Source organism: Glycine soja, chromosome 18, assembly GCF_004193775.1.
Source record: "Glycine soja cultivar W05 chromosome 18, ASM419377v2, whole genome shotgun sequence".
In the NCBI taxonomy this organism is placed as follows: Eukaryota; Viridiplantae; Streptophyta; class Magnoliopsida; order Fabales; family Fabaceae; genus Glycine; species Glycine soja.
The window spans coordinates 3968207-3983656 of NC_041019.1; the positions used below are offsets into that span (position 1 = coordinate 3968207).

At 29.3% G+C, this 15450-nt stretch overlaps 1 protein-coding gene across 1 annotated transcript; it reads right to left on the reverse strand.

Annotated features, from left to right (window-relative positions):
- Window positions 1–1899: 1899 nt before the first annotated feature.
- Window positions 1900–8254, reverse strand: LOC114396367 (probable polyamine oxidase 4). Its single transcript, XM_028358298.1, has 10 exons — window positions 7818–8254; window positions 6511–6629; window positions 6305–6393; window positions 5430–5543; window positions 4708–4795; window positions 4544–4629; window positions 4357–4459; window positions 3690–3787; window positions 2729–3158; window positions 1900–2614 (listed from the first exon to the last, which is right to left on the reverse strand). The coding sequence occupies exons 1-10, from the start codon at window positions 7855–7857 to the stop codon at window positions 2291–2293; spliced, it is 1491 nt and encodes a 496-aa protein (XP_028214099.1). The 5' UTR covers window positions 7858–8254; the 3' UTR covers window positions 1900–2290.
- Between the last annotated feature and the right edge of the window lie 7196 nt (window positions 8255–15450).

Genomic DNA, 15450 nt, shown 5'->3' on the forward strand with positions numbered 1-15450 from the left:
ATAATTTATTCTTATTTATCCTTAAAAATATTATTAAATTTAACTATACATTATATTGTATAAATACAATAGTTAATAATATACATAAAAACAACACTAGTATAAATAGAGAAATATTACGGTAGCAAATTTTCTAAACTGTATTTGTTTACTTGAATATGTTTTATAAACAACAAAAATATAAAAAATTTATAAAATATAATTAAAATAATTCAAAATAATTATTAAAATTAATAATTAAGAATAGAAATTAAAAGATGTCTTACTACACGTATTTACCACTTTATATAACATTATATAAATATATTTGGAAATTTCTATGGTAAAACATTTTTTATAAGCTAATTTGGAGAAGCGATCGTGTGTTTTGCTATATCTTGTCTTCGTTTCTAATCAAGTGGTTAAACAATAACTTCAGAGATGGCAGCACATTAACCAAATGAGACTTCATGTCTTATCTCTTTATTGCAAAATGCTAGTTAACATTAAAATTCTAAAAAATAAAATAATGAAGGGCCAATCGTGTCATAGTTACAAAGAAGCTATGTCCTGTGTTAACCACAGCCCCAAGGTCGGTTGGAGGATAAAGCCATATGTAATTATTTAGAAAAACAGATTCTTTCATTTCATGCAAGCAATCCGAAAATAAATTTTAATATTAATTAAAATCATAAGGAAAGAATATCTATTTAATTAATTTTGTTAATATAAAATTCAGGATTTAACAAATGTTAATTGTGTTTAAAAAATAATAGAACAAAATACATCAGAAATTCTTCAAGTTTGAACATATTATACGCATATGTCTTTGGTATTTGATTCTTACATAAACATCCACTATTTTGATATTTCAGTTATATTAGTATCTCTTTTTCGGTATCAATATTAATTTCGTTTATCCAAAATAGTCATGTGTTAATTACATAATCTTTTAAGAGAAATTTTATGACAAAAATACACATGTCTCCTTCCCATCAACAATTTAAATCAAACATTTTACGGGTTCTTTTTGTCTTTGTTGACTTCTGTTTGATTCTTATTTGTCAAATCAATTTCTTCACGAGGGGTGGTAACAATCATTTGTGAAATGTAATGCAAAATGGAACTACTATCTATTTTTTGAAGTGAAATTATTAAAATTTTATCAAATAAGTATTATGCATCCGGTATGTTGTCTAGTTCTCCTATATGACAACTTGACAACTTGAATTTCAGCTCCACAATAGTGTTCCTTGTTCTCCTTTTTTCATGTAAATGTACATGAGGAATATTCCTAAAAAATAGTTGAAGCATTTGTTTATTTGGAGGAAATTTAAATATTAATTCATTTACAATACTTAAAATCATACTTATGAATGTTAATATCCACCTTGCAAAATGAAACATAATTTTGATTTTTCATTAACGAAGAGATCTCAATAGAAAATCCAATATTTACTTTAGACCATATTAATGATTGCATATATGAAAATTACTGCTTAATAAGGTCATGTGAAACATGTGTGTAATACATTGTAGGAGTTTCAAAACATATGATGGAACAGTGAAATGAGAAATTTCAGAGCTATGAAATATAATTTCGATATTTCACAAACACACGAACAACATTAATTAACAAATTCAATCAAGGTGTGAAAAGGGGATATTTGTATAATTTACACAAAACTATATTAGCAACCTGGTTATAAGTGGCTAATTTTTACTAGCTTTTTAATCAGTTTTTTTTTGTTATTGCTTGTCTTTTATGAGATGTTCCCACTCCGTTCCAGTGCTCCCTCTTTACCAAAAGTATTGTGATTTTGTACATGCTAAAAAAGGGAAATGATAATCATGTTTCCTTTCGGTTCTTTTTTGGCTTAATGAAAAAACACAATAATTTGAGAGAACAAGAGATAGAAAGGACAAACAAAACAAACTAGCCTAAGGAAAAAAAAGCATATTGTCTGCCAAGAAACATGTTGATTAAGGAAAATGTTGAGAAGCTACATACAAGTAGGACACACCCACATTACAGAATTGTGGGGTAACACAATAGTGATGGTCTTACATGCACTGTGTCTCAGATGGACCAAGGTACATACTACATACACCTTAATAAGCCAGGCCTAAAAAAAAGGATAAAAAAAGCTATTCGAATCCAATGCGGATAAGTGAAAATGGTGTTACTTGGACGATAGTCACCAATTCACCATCCTTAAAGAACATTTATTTCTTTATTATATCGAATGGCAAATATTTTGCCATTGCATTATGCAGAATCATTGTCTAAAAGCTACTGAGCACCAACAAATCACATCCTCGAGATCTGAAGAGGTATAAGAGGTATAAGAGTTTCAAGCATTTCATGCCTAACAGAAGCTAGAGATAGCTTTTCTGCGTGGCCTAGTTTCTCTAACATATAGCTCTCACAATTTTCAGCAGCCATAACCCCAGCAGAGTAAGCTCCATGCACAGACCCCTGATTGTCCAAGCTTACAGCTTCTCCCCCAAAGAATAGATTACCCAAGGGTGCACGAAGCTTGTCATACACATCAGTTGGTTTTCCAACTAAATCATACGAGTAACATCCAAGAGAGTTTGGATCTGTTCCCCATCGAGACACAAGATACTGAACCTGCAAAAGTCCCAACAAAACAAGTTAAGCTCCTCAAGTAGGGTGCAGACACTAGAGAGAGCAAACTTTTAATAGATGAGCAATGTATGAGGACAACATTAGAGGTGGACTTACTGGCTTAGAAGCATTTGGAAACATCTTCTTGAGCTGTTGCATCACAAAATTTGCAGCTGCTTCATCAGATAGTTTCTCAATGTCGTAAGCGAACCTTCCAGCTACCATGTAGACAAGAACAGGATGGCCTGTTGCTTTGTGAAGATTGAGAAAATAGCCACAGGTATAAGAGGTCGGAGCAACAGTGCCCAAGAGTTCTACATTAGGCCAAAATACTTTGTCAAATCTTAGGGCAATCTTATTTTCATTGCCCACACCAAGATCTGAAATTGCTGAAACCTTCCAATCAGGAAGTTTTGGTTCAAATTCAATCAAATTCGCTTTTAGGATTCCAATAGGAACAGTTATGATAGCAGCATCAGCAACAAAGTTCCTGCCATCCTCGACCGTCACCATTACCTTGTTGTAACCACTAGATATCCTTTTCACCCTACATCGTGAGATTTCACAAAGGATCAAAATCGGATAAAGGAAAAATTAAGGAACTATTCTTATTTTAAAGTAACATAAAAAAGGTTCAAATTTTGTAGTAACCACCTGCTGGTCAGTGGTCAACTCTCAAGTTACAGCAAGAGTAGATTGGCTTAAATAAAGTTGAAATTAATTGTGGAACATTGTTTGTCATCATTGATGGTAAAATCAATCAATGAATTATCAAGTACCAAATGTTTATTCAATCAATTAAACCACCTAAACATAAGCCAGAGGTGTATGTCCATATCTTTAAAAAAAAAACTATGAAAAAGACTAGGGGTATAGGTTTTGAAAACATATTTCTAATTAACAGAAAATTAATTTTAACAAACAAAACAAAAAACATTTTCCAGCTTATTATTCTCTGGGATCCAAACATGGAATCAACTTATGTTTCTCCTTTGTTTCTCAATTTATTGCATGTTCTGTCATAAATCATGAAAAATGACTAAGTAGTTAAGTCATGTACTAGATCTAGCTGGCATACCTGTGGTTCAAGCGTATGTCAATATCTTTTGCAAGAACTTTTATAACTGGATCATATCCTTGCACCATGAGTCCATGACCACCAGACAGGACATGTTCCTATAATCAGGAAACTCAACAATGTAAGCATTAATTTGGGTTATTAAAATAATGCTGACTTGATCTTCCACATATAGAATATAGAATACAGCAATAAAAATTTAATTGCTCTGTGAAAATCCTTCATCTCCTTTTGTCAACTTAAACTAGAGAAATAACTTAATGACAAAAAAAGAGGCAACAAAAGCCTCCCCCCTATGGCTATACCTGACATGAGTGAAATTTTTTTATCATGGGAAGCTAATCTGTCAAATCAAGATTGTCAAGTAGCTTATCTCTAAAAATACAAATTATTAGTAAGATTAATTAACAATTATTGATGAGTTTTAAATACAGAGTATATAATAATTGAAATGAAACAATACATTGACCTTTTTATATAAATTATCAGTTTTTGGATTTCAGCTTACTATACTCATCCCAAGATTTCATCATTTATATCAACAATAACCCAAGGAAATGGTGGCAAACTAAGGTTAATGAATGAAATCATGTATAAAACACAAGCATTTGTTGTAGTTTAGAGGCAAAAGGATATCTTATATCCTTCAACTTAGATTGGCACTTGCCTGATCCCAGGTTTTCAGTGAAATCATATCTGCATCAGCAGCAAACCAAGCTTCCATTCTGCATATAAACCATTGTAGCACTTCATGGGCAAGTCCTTGTTGCCTGCAGAAAACTATGTCAATTACAGCACTAGATTGGAACTTAAAACCTCAATATTTGCACAATATTCTCTTCTCAATCAAATACCTTAGATCAGGGTGCCTATCTAGCACAATTGAAATAGCTTGGGAAACTGAAATGTCCTCGGTATGCTCATCCCTCACTTTCCCTGTCTGTAGTCATCAGATTATTAGATTCAAGATTAAGATAATCAGAAACACGCCATAATGTGCAAAGTGAAAAGGTTTTACCTCTTCCAGAATTTTCTTAAAGGTGTCTCCAACTTCAATGACCATCTGTTGTGGAACTTGCTTACCATCGATGTTAAAAAGCATATAACTGGAAAAACAAAAATGCAGTTACTATATAAAACACTACTAGTAGAATTGCAAAATACCCAAATATTTTATTGTTTCAAACACAACAGTAAATCATATGTGTAAGCTAATACTTCATTTTCATGAGACAATATCAGGTTTCACAAATTACATAGCCCAGTCCAAATTAGTTATGGGCCGTGAGTTTAGAAGATGCAGCAGAAGAAATAAAAAAATAATATGAGCAGGAGGGCAAAAAGAGAATTTGAGGTGTGAGCTAGTTACACTCATTTGTAATTCCTTTTAGGGAGGGAGAAGGAGTGGGGATGAATCAGTTTTCTGGAGATTTCAGTTAGTAGTGGGTCCAAAGCATAGATCTGCAGGTATTGCAGATTTCATCTCTGTAATACATTCATCTTTTTTTTCAATAATAAATTAATTTTTTCCTATTTCTTTTTTCATCTCAAAATTGGTGATTTATAAGTACTCCATGTATATAGAAAAGGTTAAGGCCCACAAAGAGTGACTGTTTTTGTAAACTTGCAACTAATCATGTAGGTTAGTTTAAATACTATTAAAATATATTTCTAAAAATTGCATCATAAGCCATCGGATGCATCAATCTCCATGGAATTGCATAAATGAAGGATTATTACCTTTCCAAGTCATGGTCATATAAGACAGAGTTGTCACCACTGGTACGATATAATGAAAGCCCCAGGCCACGTATCAATGGAGCCAATGGATTCTCATTACAAACTCCATGTAGCCTGAAAAGATAATCAAGAAAGAACTAATAGTATTAAAAAGTAGTCAATAACTATTATGTATTACAAAACTCTCTTCCAGCATATGAAGAACAGCTAACTCCTTAAGAGAAGAATAGAAAGTTAAAAATAAATATTCAAACAAAAAAGTCAATAAATGAAAGTGGTAATGACCATATTACATTTCTAGCTTCATACTGAATCTTAAGCCTCCATAGTGAGAGAAGCCACTATGTTTTAAGAACCAAGTGAATTAATCTAAAAACTGCAATTGATAGCCATCCTCAACTGGAGATGGCACTTTAAAAGGTTGAAAGCTTTGGCAAGGATTTGACAAAATGAAAAAATGAAGCAAATAGAAAACAAGATATATATATATATATATATATATATATATATATATATATATATATATATATATATATAAACTCAAGTGGCACAGAGTGAGCCATCTTTCGGAAACCAGTACTCTATCAAGACATGTAACAACAATATGCGGGTAGAGCTTTATGCTACAAGAAATGATTATTTTAGCATAAAAGTCAGTTAAACAAGTTCAAATTCCTTGTGCTCTACCAAAGTATCGAGGGCATGTCCCTGTTTGAAACAATACCAAACCCAGAAGTATGGTATAAAAACAAAGGACACCACATTAAAGGCAAGCTAGAAAATTGTGCAAAGACAGTGCACAAAATTCTGTTCATTTTTCATCAACAAAATCAGGTCAGAAGAAATACAATTTCAGTAGATCACATTGAACTTACCATGAGGCTCCCATGTCAACTGGACAGCCAAATGAGAAGTCAGTATGAATGCGACCACCAAGCCTATCTCGTGACTCCAGTACAGTCACCTAATCAAATGATGAAATAAGCAAAAGCAAAAGGTATGAAAAAAATCTTTAAGGTCACCTAATTAATGAAAATAGAAAAAATAAATAAAGGGCAAGTTGATCATAATGATATGACACCTTAAAAGATGCATCATAGAGACTTCGTGCTGCTGCAAGTCCAGATATTCCAGCACCAATCACAATAACAGAAGGGAGAGCTCCTCTGTGTTGGCCCTCAATGCGTGAGGCAATAGCACCTGATTATTGGACACAAAAATCAGAAGAGGAAAAATCCTAATGCATAATAAGAATGAACCAGACAATAACATCTCTCCAAATTTTTCAATATACAAGATTAAAACCATGAGAATGAACTAAAAAATCACATAAAGCTACAGCTCTATCCTGTTTCTCAATATACAAGATTGCAGCCACAAGAATGAACTAAACATAGTACAAAGATTGCCTTATATATATCTACACACAGGATCCTGAAATGACCCAAAGGTTGCAAATCTCACAAACAATTCCATTCCATTATATAATAATATATATATATTGTAGAAGAAAACACTCCTTAGATATCGTCGTGAGTTACCCCCAACATAGGAATCGGACCATTTTAAAATATGCTTAAACCAATCAAAAGCATTTGTCATTAAAAAACATTAGAAGGACAAAAAGATCCATAGAGCATCCTGCTGAATTACTCACAAATGGACTCTATGCAGTAACCATCTACTTTGTAGTTGATTAAGACATTAATTATTTCATAACCACTTTAGAGACAAGTCTTCCCAGTTCCCGCCAGGATTGCAATCATAGACATGACAATGATCATAAAAAAAGTCCATTATTCATACATAACAACAAAGATCTTTTTTAACACACAAACAAACTATCAAATCCCTGAACATCAGCAAAGAAAAATCTATATATAAAAAATACTGCACCTATTCATAAAACTGAAAAGTACAAAACTTATATGCAGTTCCAACTTCCAAGTGTTTTTGACATTGTTCTCCACTCAGAACTGGAGTCTCATCTCGGTAGAATTCTAATTCTGATTAGAGAACAACATCAAAAGCACACCTGGAACCAGATCTAAATTTTGTCCAATCGAAAAAAAGGTAATATTAAAAAAACATAAAATTGAAGAAGAAGAAGAAGAACCCAATAAACAAAAAATGAAGAAAAAAAAAGTACTTAATAAATCCAAAAAACAAGTACATATATTCATAAAATTGAAAATTAAAATAAAAATTATGCCTTATGCACTAGATGAGATCAGCAACATGGATCTTACGCATCATTCAACACAGTTAAAAATCAAAGCTTAAGGAACATAAAACAATAAAACTACAAGGAGGAAAAACAAAACCCGAAGAATTGCAATAAAACTAGTTTGCATGAGATAAAAAAGCGAAGGAGCTGAAAACACTAACCATCGCGGAAATGCGTGAAGAAGAGGTGATTAGGGTCCATGTTCACTTGTTCAGGCGTCGAATCGAAAGCGAGAGAGAGAGAGAGAGAGAGGAGCGAATCAAATCAACGAATATCGAATATAGAATCAAATCGGAGAGAGTTAACGACGTAGAATCTAAGGCTGTATAGGAATGGGGAAATTGGAGACTAACTGGAATGAATTGCAGAAAATTAACAAGATGATGCCGGCAATGAAGCGGCTTAGGTGAGGAGAGAAACGAAGCTTCTCAAAAAATATCATAATCTTAACACTACTCGTTCAATCAAATTGAAATCGGAGAAGGAGAACCTTCCTTGCATAAGAGAAAAAGTCGATGATGATGAGAAAACCCTAATTGGAATTCGAATCTCTCCCTCCCTCTCCTTAGGAATGGTGATGATTGCAGAGTCTCTTCCCAAAACACTCTTATTTATACCCCACGGAACCCTTTTTCCGCTTACCTCAAAATCAAATCCCTTTTGGCTATTAATATATTAATGTTTAATTACGATTTATTAGTATATTTTAAATAAGTGTATCTATTTATAAACCTTTTTCTATTCGCCCAGGAAAAGTGGAATTGTTTCGTCATCAAATGTTAGGTATCTATTCACTTTGGTTTTTAAACGTCTGAGATTTCCTATTTTGATCGTTTCAATTATTAAATCATTAGTTCTCTTAATTATAGACATTGTTAAATGATGGTTATTTTAGTTACTTAAATTACTATTAGGAAATCTTTTTTTTTAAGGAAAGTTAAAATATCTGCGATTTGTTGATCTTCTTAAAGGTTAAAATGACGTTTTTGTGGCTGTAAAGATTAACTAATATGATATGCATTTATTTATTATAAATTAGTTGAAATGGATTAACAAACATTCATAATATATATATAATTTCAAAGATTAATTATATACAATTAAATTTTCATACATTTTTTATATAATTTATCATCTGTTAAAATAATATTATATTATAATTTAAATTATTCATTGTAAATTACAAATATAATTTATATATTTATTATAAATTTTAATTGCATAAAAATAAGAATTTATCATATATAATACACAAACTAAAATACAAGTTAAGTAACAAAAAGGATAGTTGATAAATTTTCTTACATTATCAATAACATTTTATTCATTAGGTTTGTTAAAAATATTGATTAAAAAATTTATAAATAAACATTTATATATTTATTAAAAATAAGATGAAAATATATTAAAAATTCTATGTCTAAATATTGAAATGACTATTTTGAATAACAACATTTTTTGGAATTATTATTTAACAAGAATATTTATAGGAGTTTTTTTTTCCAAGCAAGAGCATTTTTAATATTTTTCTTAACCAATACTTTTAATATATTATTTCTCTTCCTTATTTCTATATTAAATTTTAATATTTGTAAAAGAAACTATCAATAATACTCTATACATTAAAATTAGAATAGATATATCGATTGAGAGTTCTTTTAGGAACTATATTTCAATGATAGCGTTTTTAATAATTTTCTTGAATAAGAGTCTTTTTAGAAAGAAAAATAAATTCACCTCTTGTCTCTTTCAATTTATTCTTTTAATCTGTAAATTTAAATTAATTTTGGATATATTTTTAAGAGAAATTATCAATTAGTTAAAAATAACCTTATATCATAATATAAATTGTTTATAGTAAATATAACTTAATTTATCATAAATCTAAATATAATTTATCTATTTAAAAATGTTTATTTATTACGTAATTTAATTATACTGTAATTAATAATAGAGGATCGATATTTAGTAAGAAAGAGAAAAGACACGAAAAACACAAATTCATACATGGACAGATACCTTTTATATTAGTTTCAGTTTACGGGTTTTTAGGCTTTATGGTTGTGATACTTGTTTATTATATTTTAATTTTTAAATCATGTTTAATATAATATGTTAACTTATGTGATAATAATGATAAAATAACAACAATATAATTCATCGGATATGATATTTTTGTTGTTCCTTTTGATTATTCACATGTTGTAGGTTTTGAGAGTTGTGTTAATATTTTCATAATTAAATATTAACACAACTTTCAAAACGACGTCATTTTGAAAAGATAATACAAAAATAGTATGAAAAAACGACAATAGAAAAACCAATTTCATGATTCTTCTCTTAATTTTTTTTTTCCTATTTGACTACATATAACAATTATAAGTTTTTTTATATAAAAAAAAACACACATATTAGAAATTGTTACAGAAGTATTAAAAGATACAAAGGATGTTGAGGTCTGCAAGAAAGCAGCCAATTAAAAATTATTAATATCCAAAACATATATAAATAATTATTAACTACAAAGCCAGCGTCCAGACCCATTATTTTATTTGATAAAAAATTTAACATATAAAAATATTGTATTTAAAATAAAACAAACAAAATTAAATACTATAATATGATATGATGATTCAAACTTAACCCAAATTATTTATGAATGAATTAATTTGGACTTAGTTTTATTTTTTTTCTTGAAAAATGAATCCAAATCAACCGTTTAAATTTAATTAGTTTGGATGACAAATTTAATTATACCCGGTTCAAACCGACCTTCATAAACTCGTATTTTTAATTTTACAACTTAACTTTATATAATGATGATATTATTGTACGTACTAACAAGTCGAGTAAAACTAGTCTTATCTCAATTGATTATTTATATTAATTCGATCAGGTTTGAGTTCATAAAATTCATCAATATTTTAGACCGTGTAAGTGTTTGAAACAAGTTGTTTCATCCCATCTCACAAACACCCTTACCAATATGTGAGAGAGAGAAAAAAAAACAATTGAATGGATCAAAATCAATGATAAAAGCAAAAGGTCAAGTTTAATTGTTTGAGTAAACCATCATTTGAGTCTTTAGAAGTCTATAATATTGTCATATTATTTCAAGAAACTAAAAAAAAAGTAAATAAAAAATGCAATTGTGAATCACATACTTTTAAAATAAAATAAAAACCATTTAAGTAATAATACTAACGTATGATTAAGGATTAAAAATGACAGTAAATAATTATTTTTAGGAATTTAATTAAATGATAGAACTAGAAATATTAGGGATTTATTTGAAATTTGTTTAGTTTCATGGATTAGTGTCACATCACATTACACTTCTAGGAACCAAAGTGCTGGCTTATTCTTAATTATTTTTCAAAATTTGCCTTTAATTTTATTAAAACAGCGTTAAGACATTATTTTTTTAATTCTCATATTATATTATAAATTTGTATTTTATTTTGCACATTATTGAAAATATTTTTTTAACATATATAATTATATTAATTAATATTTTATCTGTATACAAAAATATTGTATGGAATTTTTTAATTTAAGAAAAATTAAAATATAAGTTAAAAAAATAACATACATTATCATTGTTATGCAGATCATGAGTTTCAACGTGGAAAACAAATATACTAGGAGATTTCCTCAGCATTGACAATTAAAAGTTTTATTTAAATATTTTAATTGCGTGAGCATAAATGAAAGAAATGAAAGTTTTAAAACTAATTAGTAAATTATGAAATGATTTGCATCGATTAATCTGACATGTACGTGTGTCTAAATTTAAATTTATAACAATCAAATTTAATATACTTGAATGGTTCACATATTGAATAATTAATTTGAATTTAATATACTTGAATTAATTTTTTTTAAACTTTTAACCAAATAAATTTTCAATTGATTAAAAGAAATACATATAGAATAAAATATTTTGATTTAACACTTATTTTCTAAGTACTGTGTTCATATGTTGCATTTTATTAACCTTATTTAAAATATGTAGTAGAAGGTTATAAATGAATAAAAACGCATTATTGATACAAACAATTAGTACTAAAATAAAATTTAGTCCACGTAATCTAACCAAATTTATATGAATTTATTTAAAAAATGCATAATTATATTTTAATAAAAGTTCCGTAACCAAAATAATTCTTAATTATAACATTGCAATCAATATGTTGAAAAAAATAATTATAACATTAGTACACCCAAAAAAAACATAGCATTAGTTTAATACATAAGTATTAAAAAACTTAAAAAAAAATCTAAAATCATTAAGCACGTAGATGAATTGAAATGAAATTGTTTCAGATTTTAGCTTAACCAACATTGATACACTGTATTAGGCCGTAATCAGCAAATGCATTTATTCATGAGATAAAGACTAATATAGTGAATATTCAAACTTCTCAATAATCAGTCTAAAATTTTGCTTTTTTGAGAGTTGAAAAATTGATTACGTGAACTTCTTAAAAACGAATTCGGAGCCCGTTTTAAAATAATAATAATAGTATTAATAATAAAAAAAGCATCATTCATTGTATCGTTTCGTTGGATATACTTGGATTCCAGCAGTATAAATTGGTCTATTGGGGTCAAAGCACGTTAATGTGCCCAGAAAATACACCAACGACCACGTGATTCTTTGGCATCATTATGTGACATTTTAAAAAGAAATGGCTGATAATCAAAACGAACCTCACAAGAAGCTCATGAGATTCCATAAATCACACCAATTCTGTCAATAAAAAGAGGACGATGTTTCTTTCACTCCTTGTATGAATTTTCAACTACGATACTCTCACCTACTTTTCTTTTTGTTTCCCTTCTCGTCATCCCTCACATACCACCAAGTATAAGTAGCCGACCTAGCAAAACAATAACAATATAATAATTGATTAATGATATGGGGACATCATATAAATACACACTCTATTAATAATAACTCATAAGAATTAAAGATATACAATATAATAAGAGATTTATAATAATGTATTTATTTTATTAAATTAATTGAGTTAGACTTTTTAATATATATATATATATATATATATTTTTTTTTTCTTTTATGGACACACAAACCGACCTCTAAAGGCCAAATCTCCAACTTGAATGACATGATATCGTCATCTGATCGATACGCCTAATCAAGCCCTAAAATGTCTATTTGCCAACTTATCAAGACCGATTTGTAGTAGTTGACCATTTTTAAACCAAGTTCATGATGTATGCTTCACACATCCTGTGTGGCTCTAACACTATCATGTAGCATGGTTCTTGTCACATGTATAGTGTAATCACCTAATGACATTTCCCACCTACGGAAACCTATACTGCATAAGGGTGTCTTGCCCATCATATATAATTCTAATTAATTTCATTTTTTCACTCTTCTTATTCTCATAGTGATTTGAGCATTGAAGTCTTTATAGGTGATCTTGTTTCAGTCGCTGAAAATTATTGTTGAGCCTTGCTTGAGTCCTCTTGAAACTTTGCCACCAGACAATACTTACATTGTTTTTTCTTTTTTTATCTCTAGGTGTTATGGTAGGATAGGCCTTGAGAGGTCCAAATAGGTTTGCTCATGAATTAAATATCTTAGATATTATCCTTTTATTTTTATTATGTTATTTAGTTTTTATATTCCCTATAGTACTAGATGTTCACACATATAAGATTATCATTCATTAGGTTTACTATTTAATGTATGATTTGCAATGTATTGATATAGTCAATGAAGAAACATGAATTTTATGTTTATCCTTTTAGTTGTAGAATGTTGGGAGTAGTGTAAAATAGAGCTCTCTAAGTCTAATAATGGTGATTTCATCAACTTACTCCCCTTCCTAACCCATCTCCATCACCATGGACGACCTTAAATCACCTCCACAATGTCCCTGCTAAGCTAGCAACCCTCCACACACAACTAGATAATTTTCAATATTCATAGGATTCACACCCTTTCCGGCTTAAGCAAACCCTCTCCACCACAATAGATTGCCCTACAACACATGAATCTCCAAAACCCTTACAAGGCCTTTTTCCACTCTTCACCACACCAACATCTTTGAACAACCCACGTCCATCCCTATTCCAACCAAAACCACCATATTGTCCCTTCACTATACAACCAACACAACATCCCTTAGCCTCCAATCCCAACCTTTTCCTATGCAATAAAATCATCCAAAACCCACATCGCATTGCACACCACATGTTCATTTTTCCACCCAATCACTTGCAACATAAGCTTCTCACATATCATGCATGACTACCATGAAGCAAATCACGGAGAAGAAGCCACTGGCGGAGACGAAACCCATGGAACTCTACCACTGCTACTAAAAAAACACTATTAAAACTATAAATAAAAGAGCTAAAGAGAATAAGATAAAATTCTGATTTCATTCATTCATCATTATAAGTAAGAATAAATATATTTATATAGTCTTAAGAAATGTTAATGAATGGATAACAACTATTACAGTGTCAATATCGTATTATTTTAATATAAATAAAATAAAATTATAATTTATAAATTAAATATTTAAGTTCAATCTATATAATCTTTGCACCATTTAATTTTGATCGATCGAGCCTAAAGTGCATCCTATCATGTTAAGTGTTAACCAGAAATTGGTATAAGCAAATCTTTTGGAATCATTATTTTAAGGACACTATTTCCTTGTGACCCACTTTTCCCTTTTTATTTGTAAGGTTTTTTTTCTATGATATCCTTTCTCATAAAACTTGCGTATATTCCACCCTGGACGTGTCCAGAAAAACAATTTGTTCTTTCACTGTGGTGATGACTGATGAGTGATGACCCCACCACAGCCAGCAACCAGCTGGTCCACCTCCAAGCTGCTTTTGATTTTGCTTTCTCTTTGCTGCAATTTGCTTTCTTTATTAATTAAGATTAAGATTCCTTCGTACATGAATCTTTCTTTGACCAACTATAATGTTCTACTGCTAACTGTTTCGCTTGCTGCTTACAAAATCATTCTTATAATGATAATTTTGCAAATATAAAAAGTTTTATTGCTGTAATTTAGTTTTTTTTTCTATAATTTTTTTTATAAAATGTGTTTATTTTATTTTTTATTTTTAAAGTGATTTAGATAGTACTTTAAATAGTAAAAAATATTATTTAAAATACTTTAAGAACGAAAAATAAAATAAAAATATTTTATAAAAATTAAAATGAAAAAAATACTAAATTATAATAAAAAATTAATTAAACCAATATAAAATGTAGAAACTTTCACAAATCCAATCATTTCCCTTTTCTCCTTTTTTTTTTCTTTTAATAAATTTGTGCTACCAGAAGTACCAAGTTTAATACAAGTGTTCAAAAAACACCAACAAAAAGTCAATTAATCCAACGGTTATACAATATTCATTTCATGATAGAATAAATATTTGAGATTTAAATACATTTTAATCCTTCTAATTTAATTTTTTTTTCTATAAAGACAAAAAACAACATATTAAATTACAAGAATTAAAAATATATTTAAGTCGATATTTAATAACCAAGGACATACCCCATGCAAAAGTTCCATATAATCCTAAGAGAGCATTGCACACAGCACAGCTTAATGCTAGCATCTAAAATAATACATTCTGAAGACTTAAGACTAACACACAATTAAGAGTATGAAGTGGTTATCTAAAACAACCTTCTTATACTCGCTGATCTAACTCGTTTGAAGAAGTTTTGTTAAGGAGTTGAAAGATACTTTGTAAAAATAAAATGAAATCATATTTGATGCAAAA

What these genes read in the sequence shown, in the direction of transcription:
- LOC114396367 (XM_028358298.1), bottom strand. Translation starts at nt 7,857, where the DNA reads ATGGACCCTAATCACCTCTTCTTCACGCATTTCCGCGATG. An exon ending in TATGACCATGACTTGGAAAG is followed by an intron (nt 4,796 to 5,429) that starts GTAATAATCCTT and finishes TTGTTTTTCCAG; the next exon opens with TTATATGCTTTTTAACATCG. An exon ending in CACTGAAAACCTGGGATCAG is followed by an intron (nt 3,788 to 4,356) that starts GCAAGTGCCAAT and finishes TCCTGATTATAG; the next exon opens with GAACATGTCCTGTCTGGTGG.